The 18,322-nt window shown below is 41.3% G+C and overlaps 1 protein-coding gene across 3 annotated transcripts in view; it reads right to left on the bottom strand.

The window, feature by feature from the left end:
• The window catches only part of CPED1 (cadherin like and PC-esterase domain containing 1), a 159,106-nt gene that overhangs the window by 89,066 nt on the left and 51,718 nt on the right, over positions 1 to 18,322 (bottom strand). For all 3 annotated transcript variants that reach the window (XM_080393906.1, XM_080393908.1, XM_080393907.1), the window contains exons 6-7: positions 14,190 to 14,346; positions 12,541 to 12,709 (exon numbers count right to left, since the gene is read on the bottom strand). In XM_080393906.1, the coding sequence (XP_080250032.1) occupies positions 12,541 to 12,709; positions 14,190 to 14,346 (326 nt within the window). The remainder of the gene's footprint in view (positions 1 to 12,540; positions 12,710 to 14,189; positions 14,347 to 18,322) is intronic.

Here is an 18,322-nt window from a genome sequence, read left to right as displayed (position 1 = left end):
CTGAGGACTGGAGGAAAGCCAGTGTCACTCCTGTCTTCAAAAAGGGCAAGAAGGACAACCCAGGAAACTACAGGTTGGTCAGCCTCACTTCCATCCCTGGAAAGGTGATGAAACAGCTCATCCTGGAGGTCACCTCGAAGCGTGAGGAGGAAAAGAAGGTCATTAGGAACGGTGAACATGGCTTCACCAAGAGGCAATGATGCCTGATGAACCTGGTAGTCTTCTATGATGGAATGACTGGATAGGTAGACAAGGGGAGAGTGGTGGATGTGGTCTGCCTTGACCTCAGCAAGGCTTTGACGCTGTCTCCCATAACATCCTCATAGGTAAGCTCAGGAAATGTGGGTAAGATGGGTGGATGGTGAGGTGGACTGAGAACTGGCTGAATGGCAGAGATCAGAGGGTCAGCAGCAGCAGTGTAGAGTCCAGCTGGAGGCCTGTAGCCAGCGGTGTTCCCCAGGGGTCAGTATGGGGTCCAGGCTTGTTCAATCTATTCATCAATGACCTGGATGAGGGGACAGAGCCACCCTCAGCAATTTACTGATGATACAGAACCGGGAGGCTCCGCTGATCCCTCAGGAGGCCGCGCTGCCATTCAATGAGATGTGGACAGGCTGGAGAGTTGGGAAGATGAACTGATGAATTTCAACAAAGGCAAGTGTAGGGTCCTGCACCTGGGGAGGGACAACCTCATGCACCAGTACAGGCTGGGGCTGACCTGCTGGAAGGCAGCTCTGCAGAGAAAGGCCTGGGAGTGCTGGTGGACAGCAAGGTGCCCATGAACCAGCAGTGTGCCTTTGTGGCCAAGAAGGCCAACGGGATCTTGGAGTGCATTAGGAGGATCATGGCCAGCAGGCCAAGAGAGTATATCCACATCTGGAGCATTGTGTCCAGTTCTGGGCTTCCCCATTCAAGAGAGACAGGGAACTACTGGAGAGGGCCCAGCGGAGGCTACAGGGATGGTGGGGGGACTGGAGCATCTCCCCTGTGAGGGAAGGCTGAGGGAGCTGGGCCTGTGTAGCCTGGGGAAGAGATGGCTGAGGGGGGATCTTGTCAATGCCTACAAATATCGTTAAAATCGAGTGTCAAGAGGATGAGGCCAGGCTCTTTTCAGTGGTGCCCAGCTACAGGACAAGGGGGAATGGGCACAAATTGCAACACAAGAAGTTCCACCTGTATATGAGGAAGAACTTCTTTACTTTGAGGGTGGCAGATCACTGGAACAGGCTGCCCAGAGAGGCTGTGGAGTCTCCTTCTCTGGAGACATTCAAAGCCCACCTGGACATGTCTCTGTGCAACCTGCTGTAGGTGAAGCTGCTTTAGCAGGGGGTTGGCCTAGGTGGTCTCCAGAGGTCCCTTCCAACCCTGATCATTCTGTGACTCCACAGTGTCTCTGGGCAACTTGTACCAGTGCTCAATCACCTTCAGAGTAAAAAAGTGTTTCCTGACCTTCGGAAGGAAACTGCTGTGTTTCAGTTTGTGCCTATGGCCTCTTGTGCTGTCACTGGGCACCACTAAAAAGAGCCTGACCTTCTTTTCTTTACAGCCTCCCTTCAGGTATTCATACCTGATGAGATCCCCCTAAGCCCCTGAAAAGCTTCTCCAGGCTAAACAGTCCCAGCTCTCTCAGACTTTCATCACATAAGAAATGCTCCAGTCCCTTAGTCGTCTTAGCGGCCCTCCTCTGAACTCTCTCCACATCCCTCTTGCACTGGAGAGTCCAGAACTGGGCACAGTACTCCAGATGTGCCACAAGGGCAGACTGCTGGCTGATGACCGACTTAGTGTCCACCAAGATTCCTAAGTCCTTTTCTGCAAAGCTGCTTTCCCGTGGGTTGGCCTCCAGCAAGTACTGGTGTCTTTGTGGTTCCTTCGTTGTTCCTTCCCAGGTACAGGACTTTGCACTTCCCCTTGCTGAACTCCATGAGGTTCCTGTCAGCCTATTTTTCCAGCCTGTTGAGGTCCCTCTGGGTGGCAGCATGACCCTTTGTTGTATCATCCACTCCTCCTAGTTTTGTTTCATTAAAGGGTACACTCTCTCCCATCATCCAGACATTTAACAAAGATGTTGAACAAGAATGGACCCACTAAGGATCCCTGGGGTACACCGTTAGTTACGGGTGACGTGTTGTGATGTATTCACTGTGCAAACACCAGATCTTGCCACATACTTCTGTGCACTCTAGGCCACAGAATTTTCTAGGCAGTGTTGGAGCCTCCCCTCATGAGCATGAATACTGCCAAGCATGCTGGTGTGCATCAGCATGGATGAATTGCTTTCAGTTTCTTCAGGCAGCATATTGCACTTAAGTGTAATAAGCACCCTCCACTTTCCTTTTCAAAAAACCTACTGCCAGCCATGGGAAATCCTCAAGTACGCAGCTAACAATGGTTGTCCTTTGCTATTTGCTCTCTTCAGTTCTAGTAGCTCCATTCCGTTTTGCTGGTAAATAACTTGTGGGTAGGAAGTTGGTCGGCCTGTCTTCCAGTTCTTATCACCTCTGGCTTTATTTTAACAAGTGGTTCCCTTCCCAGGCTTTACTGGCTAAAAGGAAGTGTCCCCATGCGCAGATCTGGGCTGACGGCATGCAGTGCCTAGGACATTTCCCCCTCTTTCTGATAAAGCTACTTGAAATGCCAGTAGGAACAACAGTATACATAGTAAAGTTATAAAATTAAACCTCTGACTGCCAGGCAATTGCAAAGTAAAAGTTGCACACATAGCCTCAACTCTTCCCTTTAGATATTTGCGTGATATTGAAATCTTGAATTACATCACACTGTATTTTTATGCTGTAGAAAGTTTTCCCTATGTACTGCAATTCCATGAGTGTTTAGGGCAAAACAGCCCTGGAACTGCTATTTAGAAAGATTATGCAAATCCTCAGATCACACGCCATTTCATTGCCACAACAGACTGAAAGGGAGTCCACGTTTCCCAAAGTTTAAGATCACGAAAGCTGTGTTTCTCCCAGAGAGTAGTACAAAGGTTAAGAACAAGAAGCTGCACATTTTTCAAATCAGTTGTTCTGCTTTAGATTCATATCTCAGTGAAATTGTCCCGTTTCAGTTCCTTGGCCAGGCCAAACCAGTTAAATGATTATTCAAGCAAAATAAAAAAATAAAATGAAGACTCATTGCACCAAGGTGGAACTACATGGTAGTTCTTCAGCTGAGTTTGAGAACAATTTCCAGCATCTCTGCCAGATCCTGTATAGCACTCACATTCCTCCTACAGTGACTTGCACCTTTTCTCTAATTTTCTAAATCTGCAGTAGGTAATGGGGGCTAAGTGAGAAGCTCTGTTGTTTTGCTGCACAGGAAACATAAGGAGTTGCAGTATTTTATAAGGAGAGGTGTAGATTATTGGAAGGAAGTGTGAGAGGAACAGAAAAAGCCCCATTAGCTCATTTGCTCCTCACCATGAATCAATTCCTAAGCACTTCAACACAAAAGACACGCAATGATTATATTTCTAGTGAGAATTGATGAAAGACAGAGTTATTTGCCCTACTTGCACTCAGAGGAGGCCGTTGGCTATAATAGCCAACTCTTTCCAACACAACAGGCATTAAAATAAAATTGGCTTATCCCAGGATCTGCATTTTGCTTACATCCCTCCTTAGCCAGACCAGAAAAGCAGCATTGCACAACAGGTTCTCATTAGGGGTTATCAGGTTTCAGGACAATGTTTATTCTAAACCAGGCACAGAAAATAAATATTTAGTCAGGCTGGTTCAGGACCAACAGAGACAAGAGACAAACACTTCAGATTCAATTCCAATTAATGAAAAAAATCCCATTTGTTTAAATTCACGTTAGGTTTGAGTCCTGCAGATTCTACAGGATTCTCAGCAACTGGTAGGGAAAATGTAATCTGTATGGATTAGTGGTGATTAAGTGTGAAAACCTGCAGCAACCTCATGTTCTTCTGAGTGTGCCCAACAAAGATACGTGAATACCTGTGTTCAGCTGCAAAATACTAAAGTCACCGAGTTGAAGGTTTCTTCAGATGATCACCACTGATGCTGGTTCTCTCACCTTCAAAGGAAACAGACCACCTGTCCAGCAAGATTCAATCTCATAATTCATTGAGTGTAATTAAAAGCAGTATTGAATAGTACAAAGGGTACAGAATGGGAGAAACTGCTGGCAGTCACAGGAACTAGTGTGAGAGAAAGCTGACCTCTGGCTGGCAGTTTTTTAAGCAGCGGAATAGGGATTAAATTTTAGTAGACTGCAAAACTTAATGCAGACATGCACGCATATTTTGTACAATGACACCATTGTATACAGAATTGCAAGACCTCTCAGAAATTTGAAGACATTCATCCACATGCTGGATGCATACAGTTGGAGGTATAGTCCACATACTTATGTAATGAAATGTGTAAATGCAGCCAAATTACATGGATCAAACACACATTCTCTGTAAAGGCAGAAAGAACTAGGAATACTCTTAAAATTAATTTTAACTCATTGACTTTCACTCACTGATAACTACTTTTGCTTTAGGATAAGCCAGTGGGAAAAAAAAATTGGCTAACTCAGTATTATTTCTACAATGCTTTTTCTCTGAACACTTTGATATCTACTTTCTAAAGTCTGCAGTCATTAAAATAAGGTTTATGATCTCAGTGACACAGATCTCTTTGGCTTCTCAAAAATACACTGAACCATCAGTTAAAGGCCTGACATATTGAAAAAATGCAATTTAATTGACAAAGGAATTCCTATTTGCAAGCTTCGTGCACAGTTCATAGGGACTCAAGGAGAGTGGAAGAGCGTGGCACCTGCAGGGCTGGATGTTATGGTGACTGTAGTAATTCCCTTGAGAGGATTTTCCTCTGGCAGTTTTTCTGCAAATGAATTTCTTAGGAGACCTGCTGGGGCAGCCTGGGGCTGAATGGTCAGCTGAGGATTGCCCTGAGAAAGTATAAAAGCAAACGGTGACAGTCTTTCTGAGCTTTTAGCTCAGTTCTAGCACAGTCTTGCCTTCTCTGAGACAAACAAGAAGGATTTTCCTTAACTAACCTTACGAATGGCAAGAAATGCAAATTGAAAACACTTGCCTTCACTGACTGCAACGGTTAGCTTTCTGTTGGTTGTAATAGGTGTTCAGAGACACAGCTCATGTGAAGATGATTCACTCAGGTGTCAAAATCTGTAGAGGAGTCCCACCCTACAAGACTACATGGCTTAGCCTATGCACAAGTTAAACGTCTAGGTTACCTTTATATCTCACTGCAGAGCACAGATGCTTGAAGAGCATGATTTATGCCATCCCAAGGGAGACACCTCAAAACAGTGACATTAATTGCAGTCTAAAACTGCTCTGTTCCTCCAGTGACTGTACAGGGAATCTAAATGAGACACTGAAGACAGGGAGGAGATACACTGTGGGAGTGCTCACACAGCCCACCCACAGACAACAAAACCTGTGTACCTGGAATGTACAGAACTGTCTGGGAGGATGTTTGTCCCAGACTTATCATGATAAAGAAGGTGATTATCAGTCAGATTAAAGAGTAGCAGGAAATTATAAAGTGGCTTTTGGAACAAGGAAGGAGTCAGCTTGGGAAATAGTATAAAAGCAACATGGCAATTTGTGGTGGGGGGAGAGACTTTGAGGTGAAAGCAGCAGTCAAAACCCGATCAGGCACCTCCAGAAGTCAGCCTGGCTGGCATCACAGCTTCTGTCTAGACTGCAGGGAATACTAGTGTGTAAGGATGGGCAAAGGTCCCATGTGGGTTCATGTGAAACAGGAACACACAGAGCTGGACCCCCCCACTTCTCCAAGCAGAGGTGCATGCAAGAAGAGAAGCTGCATCCTAGGAGTGCGAGGCTGTGCTTTTAACCTGTGCTGCCTGTGAGACAGGGTCTGGGTAAATGTGGGTGAGTGGGTGGTTGTGACTGCAGCTTCAGAGGGTATGTATAGAAGGATGTTTAGAAATGTGAAATGTTTATTAACGTTTTTGAAGTGTCTGCTGTCATGCTTTACCTGTTCTGTTACTGAAATTGATAGTAAATCTATTATTTTTATTACTGGTTGCCAGTTAATTACATACCATCAGTTAGCCACTTTTATCCTGGTTTTGGTTAAACAATGTGAACTTATCAATTTTTTCCTGCAAGACTCTTTCTCTTTTGGAGGTGTAGTTGAGCTCTAAACTTACCCAAGAGGCAAGGAAATAGAAGATAAGAGGCCGTTGGGGTTACTGAGTAATTCAGTGTAATTTTGAGGTTTACATTTTGAGATTTGGTGCATCTTACTTTACAGGATTTATATGAATAGATTTTGAAAGGACCTTGCTGGTTCCTAACTGTATCCTTCAAAACTAGATGGTGGACAAAGTTACCACAATCATATCTGAAAGCAAGGTATACTTCTGAGAAGCCAAAGCATGACCTTTGTTTTCAAGAAATTACCCTTTTTGAAGTAACAAAGGGTGTCCTCTCCAGGTGGTTCTGCTATGAATTGGAGCTATTCCCTTCTCTCTGATCAATTGGATCTGCAGGGTCTCAAAAGACTTAAGGTAATTGCCTCTCCTTTAAAACAGCTGAGGATATTTTCACTTGAATCAACTCAGTCTCTGATAATTTTCAGTATAGACTCTGTACTCTCAGTTCATTTTTGTACATTCATTCTTCTTACTCCATCTATGTTTGGTGAAACTTCTTCACCAAGGCCAAATACTTTTGCGTGTAAGTAATCATTCATAGATACAAAAATATTCTTCTACATGCAAACAAGAATCTCTTTGACTATATGTATGAAGGTATCTAAATATCTAAGATGCCTGGAAGAATACAGACTGATAGAAGTCCAGAAAAGACATATTTTACAATGAAGCTATCTCCTATATTGCCTGCTAGTACAGGTAGACCTCTCCACTGATCAGAGTGTATAGAAAAAGTCATAAGAATTGTAATGGGAGAAAAATGTACCCAAAATCAAAACAATCATTCCTGAATACATCACAGAGAAAACAGTGCGGTAATTTATCATAAATCATAGTATTAGCTTTAGGTAAATCTGTTTATTCCACCCCTGATTTATTATTACGATGTGCCATTTCTCTGCAGCTTTAGCATGTCGCTTGATGAAGGGGAAAACCACGGTATTATTCAGTTATTTTATACAGTAGATTTCCCATGTATACGTATTTTTCTTTACATAAGATTTTTTTAGGGAGATGTTATTTAATAGTTCAGGACAGAAAAAAAAACAACAAAACAAACCACAAACAAAACACCTTGTCCCTCAACACTTTTATAGCTTATTTACATAGAGGAGAAAAGGCCATCTGAGACAGGTTTCCTCTAAACATGCTTACTGTTATGAATAAGTCCAAAGACAAAGAGCTGCTTACTAGCTTCAGCAACCACTAAATTATGTCCTTTGACTGAGACTGAACTAAGAACTGTTTCCCAATCCAGCATTGACTTCTTAGTGAAAAAGTAAAGGTGATTTACTAACAGCATTTCCCAGCTCGCTGTGAAAGCAAAAGTGGATCAGCTTGATTAAGGGAAGCTGGAAAGCTTCCTTTAGGTAGCTTTAGGTAGGTCTGGGAAAGCTGGGAGTCACAGAGGGGCATGCTTACAGAGCCACCTGGATTGACAGCCAGAGCAAGAGGATCTGTAGGCCAGGAGAAAAGCAGAGAGCTAAGGGCCTGGATAACAGTGTAAAGACTTACTTGTGAGATATACACATGTTATAATCAGTCTAGAGCTCTCACTAGCTAAACTGCGATGTTCATAATGAGAACAGCAGAAAAGAATGCCAGGAAGAACTTTATTTGTGCACTGCATGACACATTGGCACAGACATAGAGAAGGTAAAGAAGGAAAGATAACTCGTTCTTTCTCTTAATACAAGAATTAGGGATATGAAATTAAGTAATCAGGTAGAAGTTTTAAAGCAAACGAATACTCTTTGTCAAGCAATACCTAAATAATCTGTAGAGCCTCATTGCTGTAAGATGTTGGGGAGACCAAAGGCATTAATGGATTAAAAAAATCTAGTAGAGAATTGCATGGCAGAGAAGTCCTCTGAGGCTTATTAAACATAAAGATATATATCCCACTTCCAGTTTTGTGTTTCTAACCTTGCAGGTTATGAGAAATAGCTATAGCCTGCCTAGGGATGAGTACCAATTCATGCTTGTCCTGTTACACAGCTTCGTGATGTTTTCTTGCCTGGTTGTTGCCAGAAACAGAATGTCAGACTAAGCACGTCTTTGATCATCCCAGTCCAGACAGACTTTTGCTCTTATATCAGTGAAAAGAGAAATGATAGGGCTCTAGATACTATGAGGACAGAAAACAGAGATGGCATTTATGTTATGCTCAGTCTCCCAGGAAGAGAAGCATTACAATATTTGATTCTCTACACAGGCTACTTGCAAGAACAGTGAAATGCGTATGCTAAGTCCTTACAGAACCTAATGAACAAATTTAATTTTATTCCCAAATAATCCTGCAATGTAATTGAATAAGAGTTGGTGGTAATTGTCTATTGTATTTGCTCCTGCTAAATGATAGGGCAATAATAGGGAATTCAAGCATAAAACAAAGTGAAAAACTCATAAGACTTTCAGCCGTTTCTAAGTATTTTGCTCTTTATCTGCATACGTGTTTGCATTCTGTCTCACATTAAATATCTACTACTTGAAGTTGTATCAAAACTGGCCACTTGAGGGCAATACTACAACCTAATTTTAACTGTTTGGCTCTAAGCCAGACCTCCATGTCATATTAAAAGATGTATTTCCTGGGTAGGTGAGGGTTCAGTTTTATTTGCATATATGTTAAGTATAAAAAAAATATATCTTTATTCAAGCTTCCAAATGCTTAATGCACAGAGAAAGAATTTCAGCGACTTACACCACAGCAAGCTTAACAGCAAACTGCTTTAATAAATTATGTTTACTTCACTGCGCAACCGGAAAATCACTTAAGAGCATAGTTTCATCTGAGTGTATCAAGAGTTACACAAGAACACCAGTCAAGGAATTTAAATCCAGGAAGCACCTGATTATCTATTTTGGATGAACGAAGGGATGGTGAGCCAGAGCAGGGGCCATGGGAAGCTGCTGACAGCAAAGAGCCTTCCCAGGTGCCACAGGATGGCACCACTATGGGCTACAAAAGTGCATCCCTTCATTAAGAACTGCGACCAGGCTGGGAAAGGTTAATGGCAGGGCAAAGGAAGCACTTCACAGTATGTTAAACCTTGAGATAATTAATCATAAATTACTGTTTCATATACCAGCTTCTATAAAACAGAAAATTATTCAGGGGTCAGCCTCCTGCTCCATACACATGCGTAATGTCGATTAACACAAAGAGAATTATTGCATGTATTGACAGAGACACATCCCTTAATTGGTACCATATGCAAAACAGAAAGCTTCTATTTTATTATTAATTTTCCAGTGCACAGATGGTCTAAATAAGGGGTTTCCAAATTTCCTCAAGGAAATAAGGTAATTACGCATGTCTCATATAAAAACATTTGTGTAGCCAAAAGCCATTCTCTCCCCTGCACCTCCTGCATCTTCCCAACCAGTGCCCAAATCTAGAGACACATTTTTGCCACCTCGTGACTACACACAAGATCCTCATGTCAGCTCAGGATTTACCTTCTTTTGCTTTCTGAACTGAGATACTAAAACATGTATAATCCAAAGAAAACCTGGCAGCTGGTGAGAAAAACACACTTGAACTCTTCCTGAACCGCCATTTCACCAACGCTTATTCAAGGAGTTGTGCTGAAGCCTTGCCACTATGATCAGGATAAGTAAATCTGAGTTGTAAAAACCATTTACAATAGTTTACTCACAAAGGAGCAGTGGGGAATACAGTATTATTTAATTCATTAAACTCCTGATTTTTCTTCAGACAGTTTCTCTTGATCATTTGAAATCCTCTGGTACCCCATCTCCAGTCTTTTTAAAACTCTCTCTTTCATATATAGCATATTCTGGTTACTTCCAGCAACCATAAACTGCTGTTGTACATAGGAGATCAAATTTTAAACTTAAAATTGTCATAGTAATGTTGTAACCAGGTTAACCACAATTGTGGATTAATTTCTCATTGATAATACTTTAATTATACTGGTATGAGAAAACTGGCTGACCAGAGACCTGTATACACTGTGGAGGTCTCTAAATTATTGTGCAACATTACTGAAAGCAGCACATCTATGATAGCAATGCAGCAGATTAAAATTATTCTCATCTCTGCATTAAAAAAAAAAAAAAATAAAAAAATCTGGCAGCTGCTTTTGGGGAAATAACACATCAAACTAGCAAATTTTTCCAGGTCAAAGTCTTCTCTATAGGCATGTTCAGTCCCGGTAACAGTGATGGGTATTCTGTCAATCAGCGGAAGAACAGGTCTTAGAGATCTTTTCTGTCTTTATCGAGTATTAACATGTTAGATCTCCATAACATAACAAGCCATTTTCCTTCCTACACAATAGAGTTGTCCTAAGCTTAGCAGCTTTCTGGACCAGGTTGCTTGGCTTGTTGCAAACGTGGTAGCTCCACTGACTAATTTGGGAGGCGATCAGTCTGCTGGCATTGTACATCCCACTGGCAACAAGTCATGGCTCCATGAAGTTTATGAGAAACTCGAGGTAATCTCATCCTGAAGGATATCAGTGGATGAATTCAAACCTTCTCCTAAGTGTTGTTTTCTGACTGATAATCTCCTACCTGATGCCTCTGCACCAAGAACAGAAGCCTCTCTATGATATTCCCAGTAGTGCTTTCTGGCCAGTCCATGAATTCCCAGTGTCTCACTTCTCCTGGAGACTCCCTGACTCCTCCTGGGTTCTTTATAGGGCACATTGTTTATGCTGAGACAGTCTTATATACCCCACTTTCCATCATTTTGTTGATTTGCATTTCAGTCTATACATCACTACAAATGTGCTTTCTGTGGTGCCTATTTTTCGTTTATTTCTTGCCATTTTGATAAATCTGCCTGAAGGTGTGGAAGATATAACACCACAGCAGCAGTAAGCAGATTGGAACTACTGTAATGTACTTTTGCTTCTATCCATCATTCTTATTGCTTCCTCAGCTGCCAAAGTGCTCTGTAAATGGTGACTGGCACCCCATTCAGCAGACCTCCTTCAGTGGGAATTATTTTACAGAGCCATATCACAGTTACTAATAACTACTAGCCTTTAAAGTAGTCCCTACTTCAGCTGTGATAGTCATGAGGCTGGACATTCTGCTATTTTAATAAACATAAAACAAAACTGAACTCCAAGGTTTGAAAGTGAGTGACCATTAGTCTTCCTAAATGTAAACAGAGGAAAAGAGATGGCAAAATAATGTAACTCCGTGGGCTTCCATAGCTTCCAAGGCGGGAAAGAAAGAGAAGTAGGTTCATCTCACCTGATTTTGGCAATCTAGAATTCGACATGTTCTCTAAGAATGTCATAGCCCATGGAAGGAAGCAGACACTTTTAACAGGAAACTTGTCTCATTCCAAAATCAGCGTCTAAATTGGGTGGGATGATTTGTTCTTTAGAGGTGTTTGTTTCTCCAGTAACTAGAATTAGATAATGAGCTTAGACCAGGCACTTAACTTAAAGAGTGCTAAAACTGTAGAACATACCAAATGGCTGGCATCATCAAGAGCCCTGACAGTGACACCACAGCATTCAGACTGATCCAAAGCCACGACCTGCTCCTACCCCAAGAGGTCAACGTGGGCAAAGTGCACCCATCCTCAGATGGCTGCTGCAGGAGCTGATCTATGTGACCTCAAGAAATAATGCTACTTTTTGACCTTATTCCTTCAAAAGGAAAGGAGCAGCTGCAGAATTGTCGTTCCTTCACAAAAAGCTGCCGTATTGCAAGAACAGTTTCTTGCTGAAAGAACAGTTTCTTGCTGAAAGAACAAAGGAATGGGAAGACAAGTTTGGAAATGCATGGGACTGCTGAGTGACCTAGAGGCAGAGAGGGATCTCTGCAGGCACTTGGAGATGTTCAGAGTTAATCCAATTAAGGCACATGTGAAACATCCTTCTTCATAAAACCAAGACCATGGGAGGCCCAACCTCTCCATGGTATACTTCCTTCCCCTTATTTAGAAGTGCCCTGACCCTCTTCCATTCTGTTTTACTGCACCTAAAAAAGAAATCAAAAGTATTTTAAATATTTACTTTCCCTTTTTACAACATTGTCAATATCCGGGCAAAAGATGTTACTGCATGACAGCACCCCCACTGCTGTGCTTTAGAGAAAACTTTGTTGGAACTATTGTCAAATGTCACCAATGAAAATGGGCTCTGAGGCAAGCAAACCCCAGGCCACGCTGCACAGGGCAGCTCTTCCCAGCTTCATAAAGCAAACCCCACTTGTTCCGAGAAATGAAAGCAGTACTTTAGGAGAATATTCACTGCCAGTTGTGGACTGCAAATAAAGGAGAAGCAAAAGAGAATAAAGATATTAGCTGTTTTTCTGCCTCTGTACTTCGCCTGAAAGATGGAAAAATTAGGAAATGAAATATTTTACCTTTATGGAAAAGTGCTTCTTCTTGGGCGGATGCCAGACAGTGGTGGTTGAATGAATGAATGCCCGCAGAGGTGTTAAGGATGTCACAAGCACATAGGCTTTGATGATGACAGAAATGTCTTGAGCTTTAAGGATGTCCTTGTGGTCTGGTGAAGCTGATACTTGATTCCTGGAAAGTAATAAAAATACATAGCATTAATGAAGTGATTTTACAAGCTAAGGAAATGAGCTAGAAGAAAATAGTGAAATAGTGAAATAGTGAAATTAGAAGAAATAGGAAATTAGCCTTTTTTCCCCTGAGTTAAGCAACACTACAGATGAAACCAAGCAAGCTGGAACCAAGCTCTACACCAAGCCTTTTTATTGCTTTCAGTATTTTAAAATCTTAATTTCCATACATAGAAAGTAACTATGTTAGGAGGGAATTACCTTTGAGAATACATATGGGTAAATGCATTGTGGGCATATTGTAATTGCTGCAAACCCAGGATATTCAGAGTGAAGGTAAAAACTTCAAAGAAATCCAAGCATCTTAAATAACAGAAGTGCATAGTCAAGGTACCCAGATTTAACACTGATTTGTAGTGAATTCAGAAAAACAACAAAAAAAAACCTCTATGGAAAGGTTACACTGTTGTTAGCACTTTCTTCAATGTAAAGGGACAAAACATGTGGTACCGCATGCTTTCCCTAATGAAAGCCATAAACTATAATTCCAAATATCATGAAAGACTATGACACCTAGAAATAACTTATAACAAATCAGCTAAACATAAAAGAATTATGCAAGCTAACTTTGTCTAGGAAGTGACATCACTCTCTAAATACTGGCTTTCAACTCCCATAGTCCACACAGAAAGAATGAGCCATAGAAACAGGACAGAAAAAAACAAACCCAAGGGAAAAATCTGTTATTTAAAAGCTCATTGCTTGGGGAAATCTGAGCTATACTTGGGCTTATTCACAAATACGGTTATTATTCTGCCTGTTAAAATCTCTGAGTATCAATCTACCTCATAGCAAATGCAATAAGATGACTGTACCGATTATGGGTCTCTAAGACTGATTACTGGTGAAAGACACAGAGCTTTCCTCCCATTTCTGTGTAATCTTTGGCAATATGTGGCCTTTCCAGCCCTCAATTTTGCTATCTGTTAAGGGAGTCTAGTAATACCTACCTTAAAGGGACCTTTTTCTCCCCTCTGCAAAATGGTAGGACCTCAGAGCATAAAATTTGTGAGATAACATAACAGAGGAAATAGCACTTGGACAGCCAGTTCTCAAGTACTTTTGGTTCTTCACTTCAGGGAGAGTCTCTGTGCAAAGGACTATGTTCGTGTGTCAGTGGTAGGGGCAAGGCAGGGATGGGAGGGAAATAGCTCAGCCACCAGGACACTTAAACATTCGGGGGTGTCTCTGGGTCTGTATTTACCTATCTAGGTATTTCAACAGCCTCAACATAAAGACTTAGCTGTTCACATGCAAAACATGCAAATTATTGGTAGTACAGAAGCAAGCACTAAGGAAGTATAAGAGATGCAATCCATCTTCTGTGGTCCCCTCTGTTGCTGCCTTCTGCCTCCCTGCCTCCCAATTAACTGCACAATAAAGCACTTGCAGTGTCTGAGGAGGGGGTATCATTAGCTTACAGCTGTGCGCTCCTGCTCTGCTTCCACCAGTAGGGCAGGTGGGCAGCATGCGTCTCATCGGTGCTTTCACTGCCCTGGGATATGTTGCTTGCGGTGTTGGCCCTTGGCAGCCCAGGCTGGTCAGAGCACTCTGGCGTGACAACTGGGAGCTGCAAGTCTGAAAAAGTACCAAGAGAATGAGAAAGAAAGTCAGCAGAGCACTGAAAACAGTGGTTGACTCCTGCTGTTCAGAGTAAAATATATAAAACACAATAGGTAGAAAGGAGATACCAGCATCAGCCAACAATGTAAAGTAACAAATGCCAAGACTATAATTCTTTTTGGATCAGCTAGCAGAGTGCTTTACACCCACAAAGCACCCCCTTCCAGCTGCAAACTCAGAGGCTTAGCTGCAACTCCCACTTTATAGGTGGCTGCATGAGTGGTACATACAAAAGCATCCCATTCCCCCTTCCTCTAAATAGAAATCCTTTATTTCTAGATACAGAATGCCAAAACTTTGTTTCTTATGTAGCCCTAATTACAATTAATGGGGATAAGAAATTTATTTGACTAAGGGGCTTTGCCACTGTAATCACACAGACAGCTCAGTAAATAGCCATGTATCCTTTTTTCCAAGTTCACCATTTAAGACTACATTTTGTAGTTACTGAAATCTATGGGAGACCTAGTTCTGCCGCTGAACGCAGTGGGACCAGACTGATGTACCAGAGTCCTCAAGATTACTGAGGCATGTGGCTATTAATAGTAACCAACATATTGTGATGTGAGTTCAGTCAACGGGTCATATGTATTTTCTGCTTTTACTGTGCTGATAAAAAGGCACAGAGCCCTTATATGAGGTCATTATTTCATGTAGGGTGGTTTTCATTAACTTTAACACATTTCGCGTTTCAGGTTCTAAAGTAATAGTCAGGGAAAAGTCAAGCGGTTCGCATTATTCCCAGACCTTATCACTTGTCTTTTTAATGACATACTGCACCGTGCTAATATTATGAATTTATTTGTGTAACTTCTCTTTTAAGGCACGCACTCTCAACTTTGGTACATGAAATGAAAAATAAAACTGAAGTTTTTGGTGATAAGCTGCGAACAACCATTCAAGGAAAAGAACTATTCATTTTCTTCTAGATCCTGTTAAAATGACGTTGTAATTGTCTATGTTTATCAGCTGTTCATCAGGTCAGTTAAGTTCAGCCTTCCAAGCTCAACTGGGATCTAAAATGAATCTGGTCTTCTGCCTTACCTGCGCCATTTAGCAGGATTAAAGGCTTTACTAATAAAAAAGAGGTACTTATTAATACAGACCTCATGTTCAGATTATACTTTCATTGGCATCTTTGTGTTGTGTTATTTATTATAACTGATTTGGGCTTTGTAAGTGACTGTTGATGGTACAGAGACAAAATGGGCTACTGTCTGCCTACTCAGCTGTGCAGTGACAACAGGAATAAGCCAGTAAACTCCCATTAAGTCATTTATTTAGCAGGCTTGCTTCTGAATATGTACAGGGAGCAGATCTGCTAAATCATGTGCTATTTTTTCCATATCTGCCTTGTAAACACACAAAAGCATTTTACTATGGCAATTTCAACCTTTAAAGTGACAATGGCATTTCACAATGGCAATTTGCAATGGTCCTACAGCAACTACTCCTATGCATCATTTTAGTTACCTAACTGAAATGCTCATATTAGCAGAATAGTATTCTTAGGCTTTGTCTTTACGCAATGGAGAGAGAGAGACCAGTCCTTGGAACACTAAGAGAAACACTGGTTCTGAACTGTTCTCTGAAAGTGCTTTCACTGAGTATGCAAGAAAATTAAGCTACTTGCAGCTGCAAATAATTCTCAGTGTAAAGTTTGATCATACAGCTTTGGTGTTCAGGCAAAACCAGAATTATTAAAACACAAAAAGGCCCTCCGCAGTGCACAGACATTGGTAAAAAAACCAAGACACAGTCCCCTGCAGCTGAAACTGTCTATGGAGTTACGGAGCCAAGCCTTGTACCACTGTTACCTTGGTACCGTAGCACATCCATCAGGAGCAGCCCAGTATCATCAGACTCTGCCGTTCAAATCTCATAGCCAAGATCTTCAAACAGCAAGGTACTGATCTGTCCACCGTGAGTGGGATCAGTGTTACACAAACCCCAGTGAAACCCATGACAGCAATCCAAGCTACCCCCTTGCTGAGGGTGCCTAGGGGGTCAGACGAGAGAGAGTCAGGTTGCCCTACCTAGATGGCTACAGCACTTAGCTGAAAGGAGGCAGAACTGTGCTTTCAGACCAAGCTCCCTATAACATACACATACACCTGTTACATTAGACCATAGCTACGTGACAACACTAACAGAACCACACAAAAGACGAGAATGACAGTTCTTCTTAGCTGATCATCTGAAAGCCAAATTATGTCAAAGGTGCACATTTTTCAGCAATTGTTTTAGTTAAAATGACCATAATATTGAGAAAAGGGAAATGCACAAAACATACTTTTCTTATTTAAAAAAAAGCAGATTATTTCACTGAAAATAAGAACAGGGAAGGAGAGAAAGGCTGTTCATCTCACTACTCAAGAGAAAGTAGAGTTTCTTTTCTTTTTTAAAATATAGTTTTAATTGTATTGTTAAGGCAACAAGTAACCAATGTGGTTAGACAGAGTTAGGAAAGAATGAGATGAGGTTTGCACCTATATTTACCCCTGTTAAGCAAGAATTTTAGCTGTTTTAGGGAAATGATTACTTTGACATTAATTCATCACTATGCAGTGGACCATTTACGGGTGTTGGATACAACAACAACAACAACAACAAAAAGAAAAATGTGTAGAGACAGATGAAAAAGAAAAGTGTCCTGAAATTCTCAAACTACTGGGTGGAAAATCCTTAGTATTGCCCTAAGTTATTACAAAATGTTTCAACATAAAATAAATTGAAATCTACCATTTCTTAAAGAAGAGGTTAAACAAATTCAGGGTCTCGGGGATTAGCATTGAGAACTAAAAAAAGTACTAGGCCTGTGAACTCTTCCTCATGCTACAGAGCATCCTGCTTGTACGGTGCTTTATATACCTCTGTTGGTTTTGTGTTAGCATCCACCTGGGAAAGAGCCCATTGCAAGGTGGCTAGAAGAAGGAGAAGGGGGAGTGAGACTGCCACAAAGTGCTTGCTCCTTTGAGATGACACACAGCATGTACACCATCAGGCAGAGTTAATAGGGAGTGACAGTCCCTCAGTTGGGTAAATCTGCTCCTAGTAATCAACGAATGCAATTATCATAATAATAAAGAGTGCTGAACTGCAGAACACTCGGCTGTGTCAGTTCTCATAGCAACTCTTCACCTGCTCTTGCACTCAGAAGCAGTAACAATGTTTATTAGAGCTGTAAATTTGTTGATCAACATTATCATCAATGAAAATCAGCCTGCAGTGTCTTTACTGTTTGCAGTAATTGCCATGGTTTTCCATCTTGAAATCACTCTACAAGCTGTTGTTAATTAAACAGTCCTTTTGAAGTACGTAAATAACATCAATATTTTATAACAGAAGAGGTGAGGCAGGCTTAGCAGTTGATAGGTGTCAGGCAACTTGGGAAACCAAGTTAGAAACTGTCCCAGTATCCTTGTGTCATGTCCAGATTACTCCCTGTCTTTCAAAAATACACATCTTATTATCAGTAAATTTTGTAGCACACTCTAAAGATCAAAAGAGGAAAAAAAAAGTAAACTAAAAAAGAACATTTTCCCTTTTAAAGTGGTTAAAGGCAGTAATTTAAATGCTATAAAATGCTGCTTTTCCTGAGGAGCTTTGCCACAAGTACCTTTTGATGCTGCCATTTGTGGTGATTCAGTGTTAAGCAAAGGACCTGAGGCCGAATATCTGCTTTCACTTAAGAAAAAAAAATGTTTCGCTTCCTTGAAATTTTGACTTGAAGAAGGTTTCTTATGCTGACATTTCTGAAAGGGTACTATTGAAAACACTAACAAACAGCACCACTTTGTCTTCGCTGAGGCTGTTGTCCATGATTCCATTTTGATGGGTAAGGAAGCCACTACAAATTCTCAGCAGAATTCACACATTAGCCCTTTAACCACAGCAATGGGTAAAACAGAGATCTGAGACACAGGAACAG

This window comes from Falco punctatus (assembly GCF_963210335.1).
Source record: "Falco punctatus genome assembly, chromosome: 6".
Lineage (NCBI taxonomy): Eukaryota > Metazoa > Chordata > Aves > Falconiformes > Falconidae > Falco > Falco punctatus.
This window is presented reverse-complemented; position numbering and strand designations above follow the sequence as displayed.